Source organism: Acipenser ruthenus, chromosome 21, assembly GCF_902713425.1.
Source record: "Acipenser ruthenus chromosome 21, fAciRut3.2 maternal haplotype, whole genome shotgun sequence".
Lineage (NCBI taxonomy): Eukaryota > Metazoa > Chordata > Actinopteri > Acipenseriformes > Acipenseridae > Acipenser > Acipenser ruthenus.
The window spans coordinates 21,373,794-21,392,300 of record NC_081209.1 but is presented as its reverse complement, the minus strand read 5'-3'; the positions used below and the strand labels follow the sequence as shown (position 1 = coordinate 21,392,300).

The following is an 18,507-nucleotide window of genomic DNA, read 5'->3' as shown; positions in this document are numbered from 1 at the left end:
AGGTCTTGGTAGATTTGCAGTGGTCTGATACTCCTTCCATTTCAATATTATCGCTTGCACAGTGCTCCTTGGGATGTTTAAATCTTGGGAAATCTTTTTGTATCCAAATCCGGCTTTAAACTTCTCCACAACAGTATCTCGGACCTGCCTGGTGTGTTCCTTGTTCTTCATGATGCTCTCTGCGCTTTAAACGGACCTCTGAGACTATCACAGTGCAGGTGCATTTATACGGAGACTTGATTACACACAGGTGGATTCTATTTATCATCATTAGTCATTTAGGTCAACATTGGATCATTCAGAGATCCTCACTGAACTTCTGGAGAGAGTTTGCTGCACTGAAAGTAAAGGGGCTGAATAATTTTGCACGCCCAATTTTTCAGTTTTTTATTTGTTAAAAAAGTTTGAAATATCCAATAAATTTCGTTCCACTTCATGATTGTGTCCCACCTGTTGTTGATTCTTCACAAAAAATTACAGTTTCATATCTTTATGTTTGAAGCCTGAAATGTGGCAAAAGGTCGCAAAGTTCAAGGGGGCCGAATACTTTCGCAAGGCACTGTATTTTATCAAGTTTTACATGTTTGCTATTACAATTAATTACTCTAGTTCCACAAGGGAAAGGTACTGAAATAATACTCTTCGAACCCAAGTTGGGGCTCAACACATCTCCTTTGTGTTCCTTTATCTTCAAAACCCAAGTTGGGGTTTCAGCACACTGCCTGTGTGTTTCTTCTTTCTTTGAATGCTTCACCCTGAAGGCCGACACAGTCTCGATATGCTGTGGTTATGACTGGAAAACAGAAGCTAGTCTCCAAGTCAGGAATGGCTTATTCACAGAGCTTTCTTTGACGTTAGTTTATTGCAGGGTACAAAATCTTCTTGCAGTCCAGAGGTATAAAGCTTTATGCTAACTTCTCTGATGGAGCCATCAGAACTAATTTGGGAACCAAATCAGAAACCAATTCTAAATCCTGGCTGCAAGTTACCAGTTCTTATAGGACTTTCACATAAAGGTCCATACATTGCCCCTGTCTTCCATTGTGTTGCACAATGGATTTCCTCATCCTGCCTGGGATCACTAAATTGTCTCATGATCCTTCTTTCTGCTGTTTTCAGCTTTCGTTTCCTCCATAAATCCTGGTGGGATTCTTTGATCTATTTACAATCCTGTAGAGGCTCTTTGTGTCGGGTTCAGTTAAAGTCCACTGGTCAAAGAGCTCACTACCCCCTCCTTTGTGCTGTGTGCTCGGAAGTTGCTCCAGTTAAGTTCCACACGTGGTCCTGTTGCTGTGTGATCAAAACTCAATCCAAGAGATTATCCAAATATGCATATTTCAAAAATAGTTATTAGTTCAAGGCAATTGTTCCTACAATGTTTAGTAAAGCTACAGGACGGAATTAATAACTAAAAGTTTCCTTACATGTATTAAAATATATGATAAACAGAAAAATATAGGAATGATAAAAAACTCATCAGAATCTGTTAATTCTTCAAGGGGTGGTGGTAGTAACAATGGGCAGTGAAGCGAATGTATAACAGATTCAAATTCAAGTGCAGCTATAGGGGATGCAGATCCTTTTTAAGCCCTAGGAACATAACATTTAAGCTAAAAGAATCCAATTATTTTATTAAAGGAAGAAATTATTATTAATTTCTTAGCAGATGCCCTTATCCAGGTGCGACTTACAATTGTTACAAGATATCACATTATTTTTACATACAATTACATTATTTTATACATTATTTTTACATACAATTACCCATTTATATAGTTGGGTTTTTACTGGAGCAATCTAGGTAAAGTACCTTGCTCAAGGGTACAGCAACAGTGTTCCACACCTAGGACTGAACCCACGACCCTCCGGTCAAGAGTCCAGCGCCCTAACCACTACTCCACACTGCTGCCCTAAATTGTTTGTTTGTGCTTCCGTTATTGACTCTATGATTATGTGTATCCCTTTTAAACCAAACATCCTGCAATATGAAAGGCAGTGTGCTATATAACATGTCCTGAGAAATATCGTAAATTATGAGTTGCAATAAATATATCAGTGAGCAGAAGATACAATTTCAGTGGATATTTATGCTCTATGCATTTCTTGCATGTGTACTTTTATTGTAGTGTTTATGGTGTTGTGTGACTAACCACCTTGTAATAAATTGCATTGCCATGCTGCTTAGCTTTCAGTAGTAACAAAGCGTTGTTTTCATACTTATAGGATATGCTGACAAAAGATGTAACGCTTCTGTGATTCAGTGGTTCTAGGCAGACAGAATATAATATTCAATAAAATCATTAGGCTTCCACCTCAACTAATGACATTATAAGCATCCCTGTCAGACAATTAAAAGTTATTAAGTAATTTCTGCATGACATTTACATCCAGCTAAACATCAGCTGGGATAACCAGTGAACCCAGTTGCTCCTTCAGATATAAATATATTGCTTCACGCTGAAGTACTTTTAACTGGATGAGGACAATAGATTACATATACAGTGTGCATAACAGTAACAGTACATATAACTTAATTGTATTTGTACATATATACAGTGTGCATAACAGTAACAGTACATATAACTTAATTGTATTTGTAAAGAGGTATAGATCAAGACTAATGTCCACTGGGAGCTAAGCTAAGACCACAAACTAATTTCACTAAACTAGGTTTATTTCTAAAAGTCCTGGATTATGTAAAAACTGTGTAAAAATATTCTTAATTATAGACCTACAGTACTGTACTGGTATTAAAATATGCATTTCTATATTTTACTGTTCAGTACAGAAACCCAAGATGGTTTGTGGGATAGTGGAGGACTAACAGCAACCATGTGTAAGTGTGCTTGGCACTACACGCCTGATTCTGGCTGTTGCCGTTTAACACCACTTTCTCCCTGAATAAAGAACTGGTTGTTAAGCACTGAACTTTGAAGCCCATTTGTCTCCACTTTTTCAATAGAAATATAGATAGATATGAAGTAGATAGCTAGAGGTGTTTATCTGGCATGAAGACAACTACTTAAAACCAAACCGCGCTACAATTTCACAATAGTGTGCTTAAAACATCCCAAGGTCTGAGCTGTCCTCTGAGTTATGTCACTTGATCCTGATAGATAGGATCATCCGGTAAGGCAATTATAGGTTTCCCTGCTGGCAACACAGAGCTAATGGAGAAGAAAGTCATTGATAAAGAGGAGAAGCAGTGAAGCACAAACTACAAGGCTCTATTTGCACAAACACATTAAATCTACACTGACACTGTACAATATTACATCTGAACAGCTGCTCCGCTAACCTCATCTTAACTAGCAGGATAGAGCACCTGTCTTAATCAGTAGACAGCTAGTGAGAAAAATAAAAAATCTTACAGAAGTGACTGCCAGGGGTATCACTCAAGGAATACAGGGCTATATAGTGTACTATAGAGAATGTGAAAAGCATGCATCATATATTTCAAAAATGAATGTGGTGGAATGAATAGTAAATGTATGTCTATATTTTTACATCTTTACCTATTTTTCCATTTGTCCATTTGTGATGATATTTGTGAAGGACCGTCTTTAGCTCAAGGTATGAAGTGTGTCCTCACTTCTGGGTACAGGCTGCCTCGTTCGTCTGTATGTCATTTATCTATAGAAACCTCTTGTTAAATCCTCAGGAAACTTTCCTAGGATCTTTTTAGCCAAGTTATTGAGCAGATTGTATTGTGGGGGCATATAATAATAATATCTTTATATAGTGCCTTTCATAGTGGACCACCATCATAAAGCACTTTACAGAGGTAGGCTGTGAACTGTGCATTATATGCAGAGTCACTTATAATAGGACATTGATTTAACACCTCATGCGCAGGATTGAGCACAAGGAGGTTAAGTGACTTGCTCAGGGTCACACAGTGATTCAGTCAGTGACAGAGATGGGATTTGAACTGGTGACCTTCTGGTTACAAGCCCTGGACTTTAACCACTGGACCACACGGAGCGTCTGTCTGTCCATACAAAGTAGGCTTGGTGGTCCGGTGGTTAAAGAATAGGGCTTGGTATTAGGCGGTTCCCAGTTCAAATCCCTGCTCAGCTGCTCACTCACTGTGTGACCCTGAGCAAGTCACTTGACCTCCTTGGGCTACGTCCTTCCGATGAGATGTAAAATTGAGATCCTAGTGTAAGTAATTCTGCAGCAGCAGTTTTTGATACATAGTTCACCCCCTGGTCTCTGTAAGTTGTTTTGGATAAAAGCGTCTTCTAAATGACTAATTCATAATAATACCATACAATTATGACGAGCCTTGCAAAGGACGATGATCTGCCTTTAATTTGTTTCATGCTATTTTTCACCATTACAATTATTCAGAATAGGATCCTTTGCTTTTCATATTCATTGGGGCACTGTGTTTGTTTGTGCGTTTAAGTTTAATGTCTTTTTGTGAAGTATTTATTGATAAATACAACCAACATAAACAATTTGTCAAATATAAAAATCTATTTACATAAATAAATAAAAGTATTTTATTATTATTATTAGAAAACTAACAGCCTAAATACCAACAAAAACATATTCAATATACGATATATTCAAATAATAATTGTTTATATCTACAACGTATATGTTTTTATAAAAGAAGAATCAGTGCTTAAAAAATGTCTAAACACATTTAATAAATAAAAAATACAGTAACACAAGCAATTCCAGTTAAAGTTATTTTATGAAGAACAGCCCGTCAACTTTAAATAAATGAATATTATTAAAAAATGGTACAATATCAAGAGAGAAAATGTAGAATTTGGACAAAAATATTTGAAACATTACACAAAACCATAGCATAAATTAAAATACAGTTATATAGTTTAATAAAGATTATAAATATTATATATGATTAATAATGTCCCCATATTTAACAGTGAATTAAATATAGGTAATATAAATAAAAGTACATTAAAGACACTCACTTTCTATTGTAGATATTGGTTTTGTTTAGACATTCTTAATAGTGTTATAGATGTATTGTTTTAGATATGAAAGTGTTTCACTTTGCCAGCTTTGTTAAAGTTACAAACAGTAATAATATTTCACAAATACAAATAATGTATGTTTATTTTTCTGGTTGTCAGAACATTAATATTTCCCGAAGGTGTATTATTTGTTCTTCCTATCTGCAAAGAATCTCCTCCGTTTGTCATTCTGAAAAACAAGAAAAAAAAGATTTTAGAGTTTCCTTTATACACCCCATGAGACTGAAATAAACCCATAGATTGCAAAATAATTGCTTTCAAGCGACATTCGGTTTTTGCTTTTATTGTGATTATTTGTATGTAACATTCTCCAAAAGTCGGTTTCTAACAGCTAAAATATTCCAGTACAAATGATTAAAACATTAACGTGATGCTTGAAAATACAGGGTTGAAAGCAAGCATATACAAGAATATATTTATTAGCTGTATATCTCCATGGTGAAGTGTTAACTAGCCTGGTAAGTCTTTTTAGTGTCAGTTTATGGGGTATAATGACCCCACAGTAAAAATATTAACCCCAGTGGAAATGTTGTCAAATTTGAACTTGTTCTACTGTACTGTATATATACAGCTATGGTCAAAAGTTTAGCATCACCCTATAGAATTAACTAATTATGCTTCATAAAGTTGAATGAAACCTGTGAATAATGTTAACATATTGAATTACATATCGCTTTGTAGTTGTCCATATACTTAACAAAAAACTGACAAAAATCTAACATGAAATACTGTACTACTATTATGGCTTCCGGTAGACTTTATTCATTTTATAGTTTATTTGATTATATGATGTTAGATAAAATATCTTAATTATATTCAGATAGTTTAATTTTTTAAGTCTCAATCCTAAAATTCTAGATGATGCAGAAACTTAACAATGAACAGTATTACATAACTAAAGTACAATGAGGGTCTACCTTTTGCACTGAACTTGCATCCAAATGTTTAGAAAAACTGTCAGGGAGTGTCTCGTAAGTGTTGTCTGCCGAAGGCAAGCTTTTGGCAAACCTTTCTGGAATCTGCTCGTAGGTGTTGTCCAGGAATAACCAGTTGGGAATCGGCTCGTTGGGAACGTGTTCGTAAGTGTTGTCAGGCGGTGGTGTTGGCATCTGACGTCGGGGTGCCTCTGGATAAGGGTGGCTGAAACCAGCCTCCCGGGGGAACAGTGGCTGCCTCACTGGGATCTCCTCGTAATTGCTTCCTTTATGAGAATCATAGAGTGGGTTGTCGCTTGTTTTTTTAAATCCGTCTTCACTGATGTTCCCAGTGATGGTGGAGTATGGTGAGGGGTTGTGTTTGAAATGCTGGTGTGAGAAGGTACCTTCTTCAGGGACAGAGAAACAGCTTGATTTGGTTGGTATTTTAGGTGACAGTTTGGGTGGAGTTGAAGGAGGGGTGCACAGTCTGAAGTTATTACGATCTGTAATCTGAAGATCCTCCAGTGCAGGCAGGGATTTACTTCTGGAGTCCAAATTCAGTTCAGAATACACAGTTTTAGAGCGAAATCTAGGCTCAGACATCTGGCTGCAGACTTGTCTGGGTTCCTTTGCCAGAGAATAAAGGCTATTTTCTGCAGGAGGAGTACGTCTTCCCTTCTCAGCGTGGACTGTGTTGTCCTCCCTGTGCTTGTTGTTAGCTCTTTCTCGAATCACTTTATTATCAAGATGTGCATATAGGATATTCCTGGCCGCCTGTTCTTTTTCTTCAGAGGATTCACGGGAGAGGTTTTTCAAAGGTGGGCTTCTTCTGTATTGCAGAGGTGGGGCTTTGTCTGAAACCTGAAATAGAAGAAGAATGTGTTAAGCTTGTTTGTACAAGATAATCTCTTATCAAAGCCCTTGTTCTTATCATATCCCCAGTTTATTAAACAATGTATTGGCAAGGATGGATCCAATACTATTTAACGCTTAATAGTACAGCCTATTTTGAGTACATTATCCCAGTACATTATATCCTAGTACATTATATTGCTGTATAACGGATTTGTCTTATATTTCGGTGTAAGCTTCCTATATGATTTCCTGTTATGATTCTATTCTATTCACCAACTTTTTTGTTAAGGAAATATTGAGTAATATTTGCAACAGGGACAATGCAATGCAATTTTAGATTTAGTAATACATTTTACACACTGTTTAAGCTTAAAGGTAAGCTAAGACTCACCGGTTTAATAAGATCATGCACAATGTACTAAAAGTAAGTAGCCTTTTAACGAGAGGCCCAATGGAATACAAGTAAACAGTTACATGAATTAATAATTATACAACGTTATAAATGGATGCGTGTTATTATTGCCCCCTACAAAGATGGCAGATTTATGAGCCTATATGCAAGCAAGACTACAGAGGCTTTAGTATAGACACTAGAACCCCAAGAAAGGTGTTGTCAGTGTATATATGTAGTTGTTTGTTCCTCTGTTTTTAAGATAATAATTATTTCTTTTCTCAGTAGGCATAACAATAGTAGACTAGGATGGAAAGCCTTCATACAGTTTTATACAGCTTTACCATAGATTTTGATGGTGTGTTTGTGGGTGACTTTCCATGAGAAAGCTTAAACAATTACCTGTTCAATGGACGGTAGGCCCTCCAGTGATGAGTGTGCAGTCAGTCTTTTGTTGGTATTCTTTGGCGGTAATGGAGGCCTCTTTGCACTTTCCGTCTTGTCACGCTGAAATGTTTCAGTCTTCTGGTCCCAAATACCTCTTGCAGCTTTTACAGATACACTGGACTCATTTCTTACACTGAAATTAATTTCATCATACAAGCAATTCTCAGGATTCTGTTAAAAAAAAAATACAGTACTCATCAACCTTTATAGTACAGTATATAATACTCTTTATAGTATAGTGTCGTTATAGATTCTAAAATAACTCTTCTCCAATAAAAAATAATACAAAATAAAGCATTAAGATTTATTTATTTATTTATTTATTTATTTATTTATTTGTTAATAAGAAAAATGTCAAGAATAATGTTCTAAAAAGCTTTAATCATCACTGAAAATCAACGTAATTATTTGTTATCTGGTTCAAAAATAATATGTTAAATATTGTTTCTAGATTTTTGAAGCCAGGTAATGCAAAAAAAAAAAAAGCCACAAAAAAAACTTTTCTTGAAAGAGATTATAGTGTAAGACAATTAAAGGAGTGCAAACCAATGCTTTTCTTCCCCTGTATTAACATAACCAGTATTATCACATATTCCTCTTTTCCTGTGCTTTTGCTTTTTAGCTTTTTTTTTTTTTTATATACAGGGCGATCAGAAAGTAATAATGATATGCTGCGTTGATGTGGTAAACTGACTTTCTAATCACCCTGTACTTTAATTCAGGCTATACAGAATTGTCTCTAGATCTGTAATCCAACTGTTTCCTCCTGGTAACCTCTGCTGTAAATCTGATTTAAACCATTGGAGTAAAACTGAGCACAGGAAGTGCTTTCATACCAGGAAGTAGAATTATTTTTTATTTTTATATCGTTGACTTTCATATAGCTGCATTTCAATTCTAAATACAAGCAACCAAAGAATATTCATTAATATTTCTAGTGCTAATTAGTGGTAAGAGATTAAAAAATAATAATAATTATCACCCCTTTAAAGCATCTAGTCAAAAAATAAAATGGCTTACATGGCTGCAGGGCAGTGAAAGGTACTCTCCGAAAGGCTCGATAGCACTGGTCTTGTAATAAAGGATCAAATCTGTTAGACTTTCATGGGTCTCGGTGTCTCCAGAAACAATGAAATGCTGATTCTTATCCTGGGTGATAACAAAGTGACGGCAGCGATCTTTTCCCCTGAAAAGAAATGTGTTCATAATTTGGTTTGTTTAGCAGTTCAGTATTTTAAAATGGTTTACACTAACATAAAATATTTTTCCTTTTACTCTAATAAACTGGAATATGAATGGGGCACGTTCAATACTAACTAAGGCCTTATTTCCCAAGTTAAATCATAAAGATCATTTTTTAGGGTCCTTATTCAAAATAGAGATCCTTTCGCACTGACTGAAATCCAACAGCCAAATTGAGAGAATGACTTTCCTCTGTTTATCAAGACAACTTCATTTGAAACCCAAGCAAAGCTTCACACATTTGTTCTGTTGCTGGATTTGCATGAATGCAAGATAGATTCCAAAATGAGATGCGGTAAAGAAAATAATATCCACGCTTTGTTGTTTTTTTATTCAACGCTAGATCTTTGAATAAACGTTAATATTCAAAGAAGGTGAGCAGGAAATTTCGGCCTTGAGTTTCCTTTAAAGCCTGGTTTAATTAATTAAATAAGATTATGTGCCATATTCACATTTAACACTGGATTAAGTTAACACCATCTTTCTAAATAGAGAACAAAACATTGACGTTGCAAAGCTCTCAATAAATAATTAAGTAAGTTAAATAAAGGGCACCAGCATTCACTCATTTTGTAACACTAGGTTTTCACCTCACAAAAAAAATACTTTGTGAATATGGCCCTATACTTAAGGTGACCATGTGGCTCCGTGTTCAGCGGGACAGTTTGGGACAGTTCAGGCTTTTCAGCTCACAACCCAGTGCATTCTGGTAAGCGTAGTCCTGCTTCTCTTAAAGGAAGAATGGTACCCGACAGGTAAAACGTACCAGAATGCATTGGGTTGTGAGTTGAAAAGCCATATGGTCACCTTACCCATACTGCATTGAAAAAACTTTATTATTAACATTAAGAAACAAGTCAGTAAATTAAGTCTAAGGTAACATTTTGAATATCAGGCCCATGTGTCAGTGTGTTGTTAATAGACTGAGTTGTGAAGTGTTTGCTGGTGGAGGGATTTGAGTGTAACTCACTTGTATGAAAGAATGTATCCAATAGCTCTGTCGCTGAGCCTGATGAGAAAGCATCCAAGCTGTTTATCTTTGAGCTGATCTTCTGCATCCCTGTAAAATAAAAGGAAGTGGTTTCATTATTTGAATGTCACATTCAAATGCTGAGAAAATAACTCCAGCAATACACTGTTGTCTTTTTACAATTCTATAATATCTTTTTGGGCGTTTTTGAAAAATGCAGGTTTGGCAGTAGTGGAGACTTTCTGTTAGCCCAAGCAGAGGCAACCTGAGCTCCCTCAAATTCAACTGCATTGGGGAAACTAAATTCGAACCCAGGTCTCTTGAGGCAAAACACTTGCATAGTTTTATAGATATGAAACTGTGCTTTAGCCACAAAAACAAACTTTGAAAAAGAACAAACATTATTTTTAATATAAATACAATTATACAACATGACATACAGTAAACTAAAAAAAACTAGTAAAATCTGTACAAAAGCAAGTTTGAAACTTTCATTTGGATTGAACAAGGAACATTTCTATAGCTAAAATACATATACATATAAATAACACAATTAAAACACATTGGGGGCTGTTCATCCAGTCAAACACACACACACATAAGGTACAGATATACCTTACACAGGGAGATTCTACAACTAAACTGCAAACTAATTTGAATGCTGTTGGTTATTACCAATGTGGTTATTAAACCCTGCATAGTCTGCAAATGCAAAAGTTCTACTGTTCATTATGAATTTCTTTACTTACTTCCTGGTGATGAATCCATGGAACCAGCCAGGCAAGCTTCCATTGTGTAGAATGAGTGGTGCCTGGGTCTCTGTAAACCACTTCAGGGCCAGCTCCTTCAGCATTCCTGCTGCTTGGTTTTCAGTTTCTGTTGGCGACTCCATCCCAGGAACAAGTTGCTTTCTCCTGGCCATCTTTGCCCGAGCTCTGTCCTGTAGAAGCAAACAGCAAGGTAATGCAATAGGTGTCGACCACACATGTATTCATTTTGCAGCTGCTGTGAAGACTCATTTGCCTATTTTCCCTTACTGCGTCACTTCCTTATTTGGACGCTGAAAGTGTTATTGTTCTGAATTTTCACCCCTACCTCACCAGCTCTGCATTAACATGCGTGACGCAGCCAATTATTTAGAAACTTTCCTCTTTCCTTTTAACGACATTCTAATAGAGCATTATGTAAATTTTAAAACTATTTAAAACAATGTTGCAACCAATTCCAGGAAATGAAGGTGACATCATCTATTTCTGTACAATATTGGTCTACAGAAATAATGAGAAGCACGATGTTTACAGTAGTTAAAATGCACAGGTATGTACTTTCCAAAATGTCTAATACAGTACCTTTTCCCCATAGGTTATGATTATGACATCAAATGTAGATATATGTGGTGTAGAATGGTTATACATTTTAAACATTAGATTTACCATATGATGATGAACCAATAATTGAAATATATCAAACACATATTTAACATGTGCATCCACAAATATCAACAGTATCATACAATCTGGTACTGCAGGCCAACTTGTAAGTATGTTATTAATATATTTATCAAAACATATGTTGGACACATGAACACAGCTTCATTTTTAAGGCACACGTCGATACACTTTTTGTGTTATTTATTTCACCATGCATACTCCTTTCTTTCAATTTTAGTTTTAGTTCTGCCCTCATTTCCAAACTGAAGAAACATCTTTCATGTTTCCCAATGAACCAGTATAGTTGGCATAAACATCTAAAACTCATGTATGCAACATTTTTACATGTCCTTTTATGTATTTGAACAACTTTCATTTTCTCTGAGGAAAAAGGATCAGTGGTTAAAAATAGCCTCTCTGTCATACAAGGAACAGAAGCCCTAAGATTGTGGCCATGGCAGTTTTGCATAAAAGAACAAATGTTCTTTATCTATATATATATGAACATATATATATATATTAGCTCAAAGAGCCAGCTGCCCAACGTTTAGATATGTTGTACATATCTTTCTCAAGGGAGCCTGTGTTTGAATCCAAACATTGGAGGTATTTATAGGTTTTTGACGGCATGACAACTACTTGTTATTGTTTACATTCAAATCCATGATTTATTCTTACATGATGTAATGGTGTTCTATATATTGTGACATCATTTTTACTTCTATCTTTGAATCTGTATTAATTCTAATTAACACTACTTTATATAAACTTATATTTTTATTATATCATGCAGTGCTGGCTCTGAGGATCAGTCTAGATTTGGCCTCCCCAGCCCATCAGCATGCACAACTTTTGAATGAATTTTGTTTATTTATTTAAATGTTATATATTTATTGAAGTTAATTAGTTCATTCTTTTCTGTTGAGTCCCGCTGGCATAATCGTGTTCAGTCTATTTATCCATTTACTTTCTTTTATTCTTCTATATGTCGCATTGTCTAATTTGAGCTGTTCTAATACTACAAACTTTACATCATTTATGTCATGTCCCTGACTGGTGAAGTGCTGTACTATTGGTTCATTCATTTTTTTATTTCTAATTAATGAAAGGTGGTTCTGAATTCTTTTATATAAAGTAGTTCCAGTCTCTCCAACATATTTGATTTCATCACATTTTTCACAGGCTATTCCATAAACAACATTGCTATTTTTACAGTAGGTATTAGTTTTTAGTGGATATGTGGTGTTCTGTTATGTTTAATTATATTTTTACTTTTGTCTATGTATTTACACACTTTACATCTACTAGTGCACATGTTCATATATATTTATATATATGAACATACATGCTGATTGAAAAATCTAACTCCCTCCAGTCATAGTAACTAACTGACCGGAAAGATTTTGTTATTTTTAAACATCCATTCTTTCAGTAAATTGTTGTACATAGGTATGATCACAATACAGTAGCCTGGCTACTTCTGTCAGAGCTGATACATGCAACCCATTTTAATCAGCTTCTAGTCCCATCGCTCCTTTAACCCTTTATCTCCTTTTCTTCCTTTTTTCTCCTGTTCATTGGCAGCACTGTTTGACCACAACATTGATTTTAAAATCGCTGACAAAATTCTGAAAATGTGTGGTTTATATGGTCCTATCCCCATTGTTAAATGACCAGAATTTTGAAAATATTGACCATAACCCGGCATCCTACTGATATTGACTTGGCTAAATGAAAGACATAGTTTGTTATTTTTTTACACTAAATAAGAATTACGTTCCAGCTCTGTGTATATAAAGGCTATGGGTGGAGTTAATACAGTAAAAAAACTAACCTTTTGTGGAAACATCACATATGTCCAGAACACATGTGCCTTTGGTAGTGTGTGGTTCATCGTACAAGACGGGAAATTATAACTTACTGACCGCAAGAAAGACCGTCTGTACCATGCAGCTTCTGTAAGGGAAAATGATGAAATAAAACACATTCACTCAATATTGACAGTACACAACATATTGTCTTTGTACTGTAATTAAATAAAGCCTTGTATTAAAATGATGACTTACAGCACCATGAAAATGATCGTATCTATTGAAAATGTGGAAAACGATTGATTTAAACTGAAATGGTTCAATTACCGGCCACTGGGCAAGGCATTCAGATTAATACTTTACTATGTTTAAATCAGGCAACACTTACCAGTGATTACCATTGTTATTAGATATTACCAGGAAACGTTATTTCATTGTATTACCCTAAACCTAACGCTAACGTTTGTTAACAGTTATTACTGGGTAATAGTGAACAATCCAGGTAATTACTTCATTAAGTACTTCAAAAGGTGGGATTCTGATGTGTTTTGGTTACAGTAGCATCTGTGGATTGAGCTTGTTACTGCCATTGCACTGCAGGAAAACCTGTGGGTTGAGGTTACCCGAAGAAAACTCTTGTGTCAAAAACAAATTGTTCCAAGTAGGAGGCTGAGCAGGGGTTTTCTGCTGAGAAGTAGTTATGAAATTTGACAAACGTTTCAACGAGACATTTTGTCGGAGTCTAATTTATAAAAAAAAAGTCTGATTTCAGTACTTGTAATACTATGCCCTTTATTTTAGGATGTATTTCCATTGAATAGACCATGTGAGGACTGTATTTAGCAATGTGCAAACCTATTTATTTGCATGTAATGATTTAAGCAATAACAAGTTCATTGATATGCATAAAATGTATTCTAAATTTAGAGCATGTTTGGAACCAATAAAACATATTGTTATTATTATTGTATTGATTCTAGGTCATTCCACGGTATGTGATTGTCAGCAAGAACGAGACAATGACCCCAAAATTATGTTACTATTAAACTGAGTATATTTTCAACGTAGGCAAACTATAGCATACTGTATAATGTTCATTATGAGGTGAAAATATAAGTCTTCAACGCGACCAAATGAGAATGAGAAAGGAAGCTGTGGGGTTTTCACCTGTTTTCTAGCAGTCTTATCTTGCAGAATGTGGTGCAAGTTTTAAATTGATCACACATTTTGTTTTTTTCTTGCTGTGTTTCATTTTTGATATTTACTGTTGTTCAAGCAACATCTTTCAACGCGCTTTTGCCCCACAATATTTTGAGATGTATCTGAATCAGAATATACATGTTCGATACAAATATGAATTAAGCGTTACATAGAAAAAAGATATATACACATAATACTGTGCCATACAATAACAAATATACCAATACCAACAATCAGAACTTAAAATAAATGTAAGATATGCATTCTGTTTGATATATCATTTCAGTAAAAATGTATCATACACAATCAAAAAACATAACTGTAGTTAAATTCAATTTAAATTGAATCATAAATCCATGAATATATTTTATCATGATATATTTGAACACAAAATTCTGGTAACTGCTAATATGAAGAACAAATATTTAATGCAAGGCATACATTCTACTTCAGGAACCTACCTGTATTTGCGCAGCATTGGGTTGAAGAACTGGTGTGAACCCTCATTGCAAAAAAGACTAAACTAATACTGTACAACTGTTTAAGTACCCGAGGTTGCAGAGGAAGGGTTCTGTAGTTTTCTGAAGGAGCGTAGAGGCAGAGCGTGTGATATACTGGGCTGACATTTATAATTTCCGTCACCATGGAAAGATGAAATGCATCACAGTGCAATGACACACAAGACAAACTCAACATGTACATGTGCATGAAAGAAAAACACAAGGGCTTTCACCAAGCAATAGTTTCCTGAGGATGGGTGGAAAGTCAGTGATAAATAACTGCTGTGGTTTGCGTACGGCTGTATGATAGAGTAGAGGCACATGACTGTCAAACAGGAAAGCAGACTGCCGCTTTCATAATACTGTCTGCATACTTTTTTCCCTGCATTGGAGTAAGACACTTATGTCTGCTTGTAAGGGGGACGAATACATTGCGTTTCATTATCCCTTTTTCCAATGACACTAAACATTCATTTAATGTAAATCTGCATGTCTGACCCGCAAAATGCAGGTCACTTGAGTGGTCTGCATATACTGTACATTTATGTGCCCCAGTTTTGACAAAGTAAAAGCTCAATTTCATAGCGGAATCAAATCCTTTTAACTAGTGAGAAACTATAAATCTTTTTTTTTTTTTTAAATTGTAGTTAACATTTTAATTGTTCGCTTTATAGCATCTAAAACAATTAACATAAACACTAACGTGTTTAAAAATCTGTGCCATAAGGTTCTGGAACAGGAATTTTGCAATCTGAAAGTGACAGGAAGGTCAGGATTAAGTTTGGGGTAAAACTGTGATTTAAAGTAAGGAATAGGTCTATGTGTAAATGCAACTGGAAGCATGGCTGTCCCTGGAGCATTTGTCTCAGGACTAATCAGAATACACTTACGAACTCAAAGCTTCCAAATCAGTGGCATGATTTTCCCCATGCCATCTGTTGCTTTTGAATATTATCCTTTCCAAGCAGTATATTTTATATTAATCATTAGATTATCCTTGAGAGGTAAAAACCCTGTTTAGAGGAAAACTCTGGGTTCCTTGGCAGTCACACACGTTGGTGTGTGTTCTACATGCTGTTCCTGGAAATGGTGAGAGCCGTTTCCACCAAACCTCTGCCTGGTACCTTGGGTAGTGATGTGGGGGTGTCATTCTATTTCAGTATTCGATCACAGGACTGTTCTTATTCTACATGTGGATGAGTTATAGTTCACTTCAGTGGTAATCTGGGCTCAGCATAGATCTGTTTGATGTAAGACTGGAATAAGGCCCCCAGCTTAACTATCAGTTATTTAAAGATCAATATGGTTCTGGCAGATTCTTTGTGCCACCCGTTCAAATGGCTTTTCATCAACATCAGGATAGTCCAAGAAGTACGTTGCAGGGCTTCCGCATTCATAAATAGTTGACTTCCCTAACTGCGGGAAGACAAATGGCTTATTCTTACACAATTATCTGTAAATAACCTAACCTGCAAATTGAATCTGAGTATTGACCACTGTGTGACAGTGAACCAGCTCATATCCAGCTTGCTAACCGTATTGCTGAGAAATCCTTATGCATTGTGCTTGTATCTGAGCTGAGTGATCTGTAAGCAGGAGACGTCCATTCCAGTTCTATTGACCTGTTCTTCACTCATCACAAACTTCACACACTCTATCATATATTCTTCTAAGAAACTAATCACAGATAAAGGCCACAAGTCGACTTTTAAGTTCTAACTACATTTAACTCAAAAATTATTTTGGATTCAACACACTTTATAAACCTACTTCATTTCAAGTGACATGAGCGCTTAGCAATTAGAACTGACAAGGAGAAAACTCCACTTTGGCGTCTAATTCCTGTATTCCTTCAAACTGAAGTTCGAGTACAGTATAGTGATGCGTGTATTAGAATCGCCAACAAAAATATCCTGGAGTTTTAATATCAGGTCAAGCTCTCATACTTCTCTTGAATGTTCACATATTAAAAATTGAGTTAGACTATGGGTTGGCATTGTCTTCATTGTCTTTGAATGTGATATCCTCATTTGGACTGTCAGTGATACCAATGTTTGTATTGATACCATTTTTACCACACTGTTATTTTTAATATAATAGGATTTCTTCTGATTATATGTACTATTATGTGTGCCGGCTGTGTGTGCATACTGTAGTTATCTCTCTTTACTTTAAAAGTTGCTAAATAAAGCACTGTAATTATATTTTTTAAATAAGCTGAAAGGATAACATTTTTGGATAAATATTCATTTTAAACACTGCAAACCCATTATTTAATTGTAAAAGAAAACATTCTGAAATTGATCATAAATGTATTGTATATGTTTAAGCATATTTATTAACCCATAGTCATTATTATTAATAACAAGCCATGGTGTAAAACACAAGAATGATTGTAATAACCTTGTAACCATAAACAAAAAAAACAGGGGACTTGTATACAGTAACCACTTTATAAACTAAAGCATATTTAGTTAAATGTAGCATTTCTCTGTAACACAGCATGGAGTTTTCCTACGTATGTTTCCTACATAGACACAAACGCCCCTTTGGTGATGAGTTACAGTAACTGAGTTTTCACTGCATATGCAATAAATTGGTAAGCCTTCATTGGCACCTCAATTTGATGTCAATGGACGAGTCTTACTGGATCCATAAACTGAACTGCAGTCAAATAATTGAACGAAAAGTAAAACAAAAACAACAACAAAAACTCTTTTTTGCCTGATACAATGTGAATGTGTAAAAACCAGGCTGAAGCACAGAGTAAGGTGACTCACCAGTCTTATCTAATACTTTCTAAAGAGGCGATGGCATTGCTAATGTAGCCTTCTGAAGGAGGCATGTATGCGTAAACTAGGTCTGGATCTATATTCAACATAAAGGACAAAAATTCCAGACCTTTTGTCGGTAGTACCATGACCAGACTTGTGAAATTATTATTAATCTGTTCTCCAGATTTGATTCTTTTTTTTTTGTTTTGCTAAGGAGTATTGCTTCCGTTGTTCCATTTCAGTTTCAATGTATGATATTTTACAGTAACTACAATTACCACGAAATTATATTTTTGTAGTCACAGTTCATAGTATTGCTTACGCAATAACTGGGGGAGGCAATTTTTTTAATTTCATGTACAGTAAATGTGTCTGTAATATCTCTGTGAAATCCAATGTATTTTTTGAATGTTACCACTCAGCAAATCAGCCTTGTATATATATATAGTTCAACAAAATGTGTCTCTCACTTTATAAAACAAAGGCACATTTTCACAACTAGAAACTAGGCTGACATTTCTTAAAGGTCAAATGTCTGCCCTGTTATGTTAAGTCTTAGAAAAGTGCTGTCAAGGTGAACTTTGAAGGGGAAATGGTAAATGTGTGAACGACATTCAGAACATGTTTTCTCATTTCGTTTTTTCAAACAGTTTGTTGAATACTTTCTCGTGTTTGACAAAAGACAGGTCTGGTACTTTTATAAAAGTCAACTATTAAAGTAAAAATACTTCCCTGTTATACTATGAATTTAAATCTGCAGTGTTCCACAATAAAGTTAAGTTTTACTCAAAATGCATATTTTCTTCTTGTTTGTTCACAACATTCTTTAGCCTTTGGTGTAACCTACAGTAGCAGGAAGCAGAACTTGCAGTAAAAAGGCCACTTCACAAAGAAGGCCGCTTTTTAAAATCCTGATTTACTTCTATTGATGGCAATATAAATCCATCTTCATGTTAAG

At 35.3% G+C, this 18,507-nt stretch overlaps 1 protein-coding gene across 1 annotated transcript; it reads right to left on the bottom strand.

Moving 5' to 3' along the window:
* Positions 1–4,703: 4,703 nt before the first annotated feature.
* LOC117428550 (SH2 domain-containing protein 7-like) lies at positions 4,704–14,991 on the bottom strand. The gene is made up of 8 exons (XM_058995023.1): positions 14,737–14,991; positions 13,099–13,220; positions 10,584–10,774; positions 9,835–9,924; positions 8,643–8,808; positions 7,578–7,793; positions 5,930–6,790; positions 4,704–5,181 (listed from the first exon to the last, which is right to left on the bottom strand). Exons 1-8 carry the CDS (start codon positions 14,981–14,983, stop codon positions 5,137–5,139), a joined length of 1,938 nt encoding a protein of 645 aa, XP_058851006.1. The 5' UTR covers positions 14,984–14,991; the 3' UTR covers positions 4,704–5,136.
* Between the last annotated feature and the right edge of the window lie 3,516 nt (positions 14,992–18,507).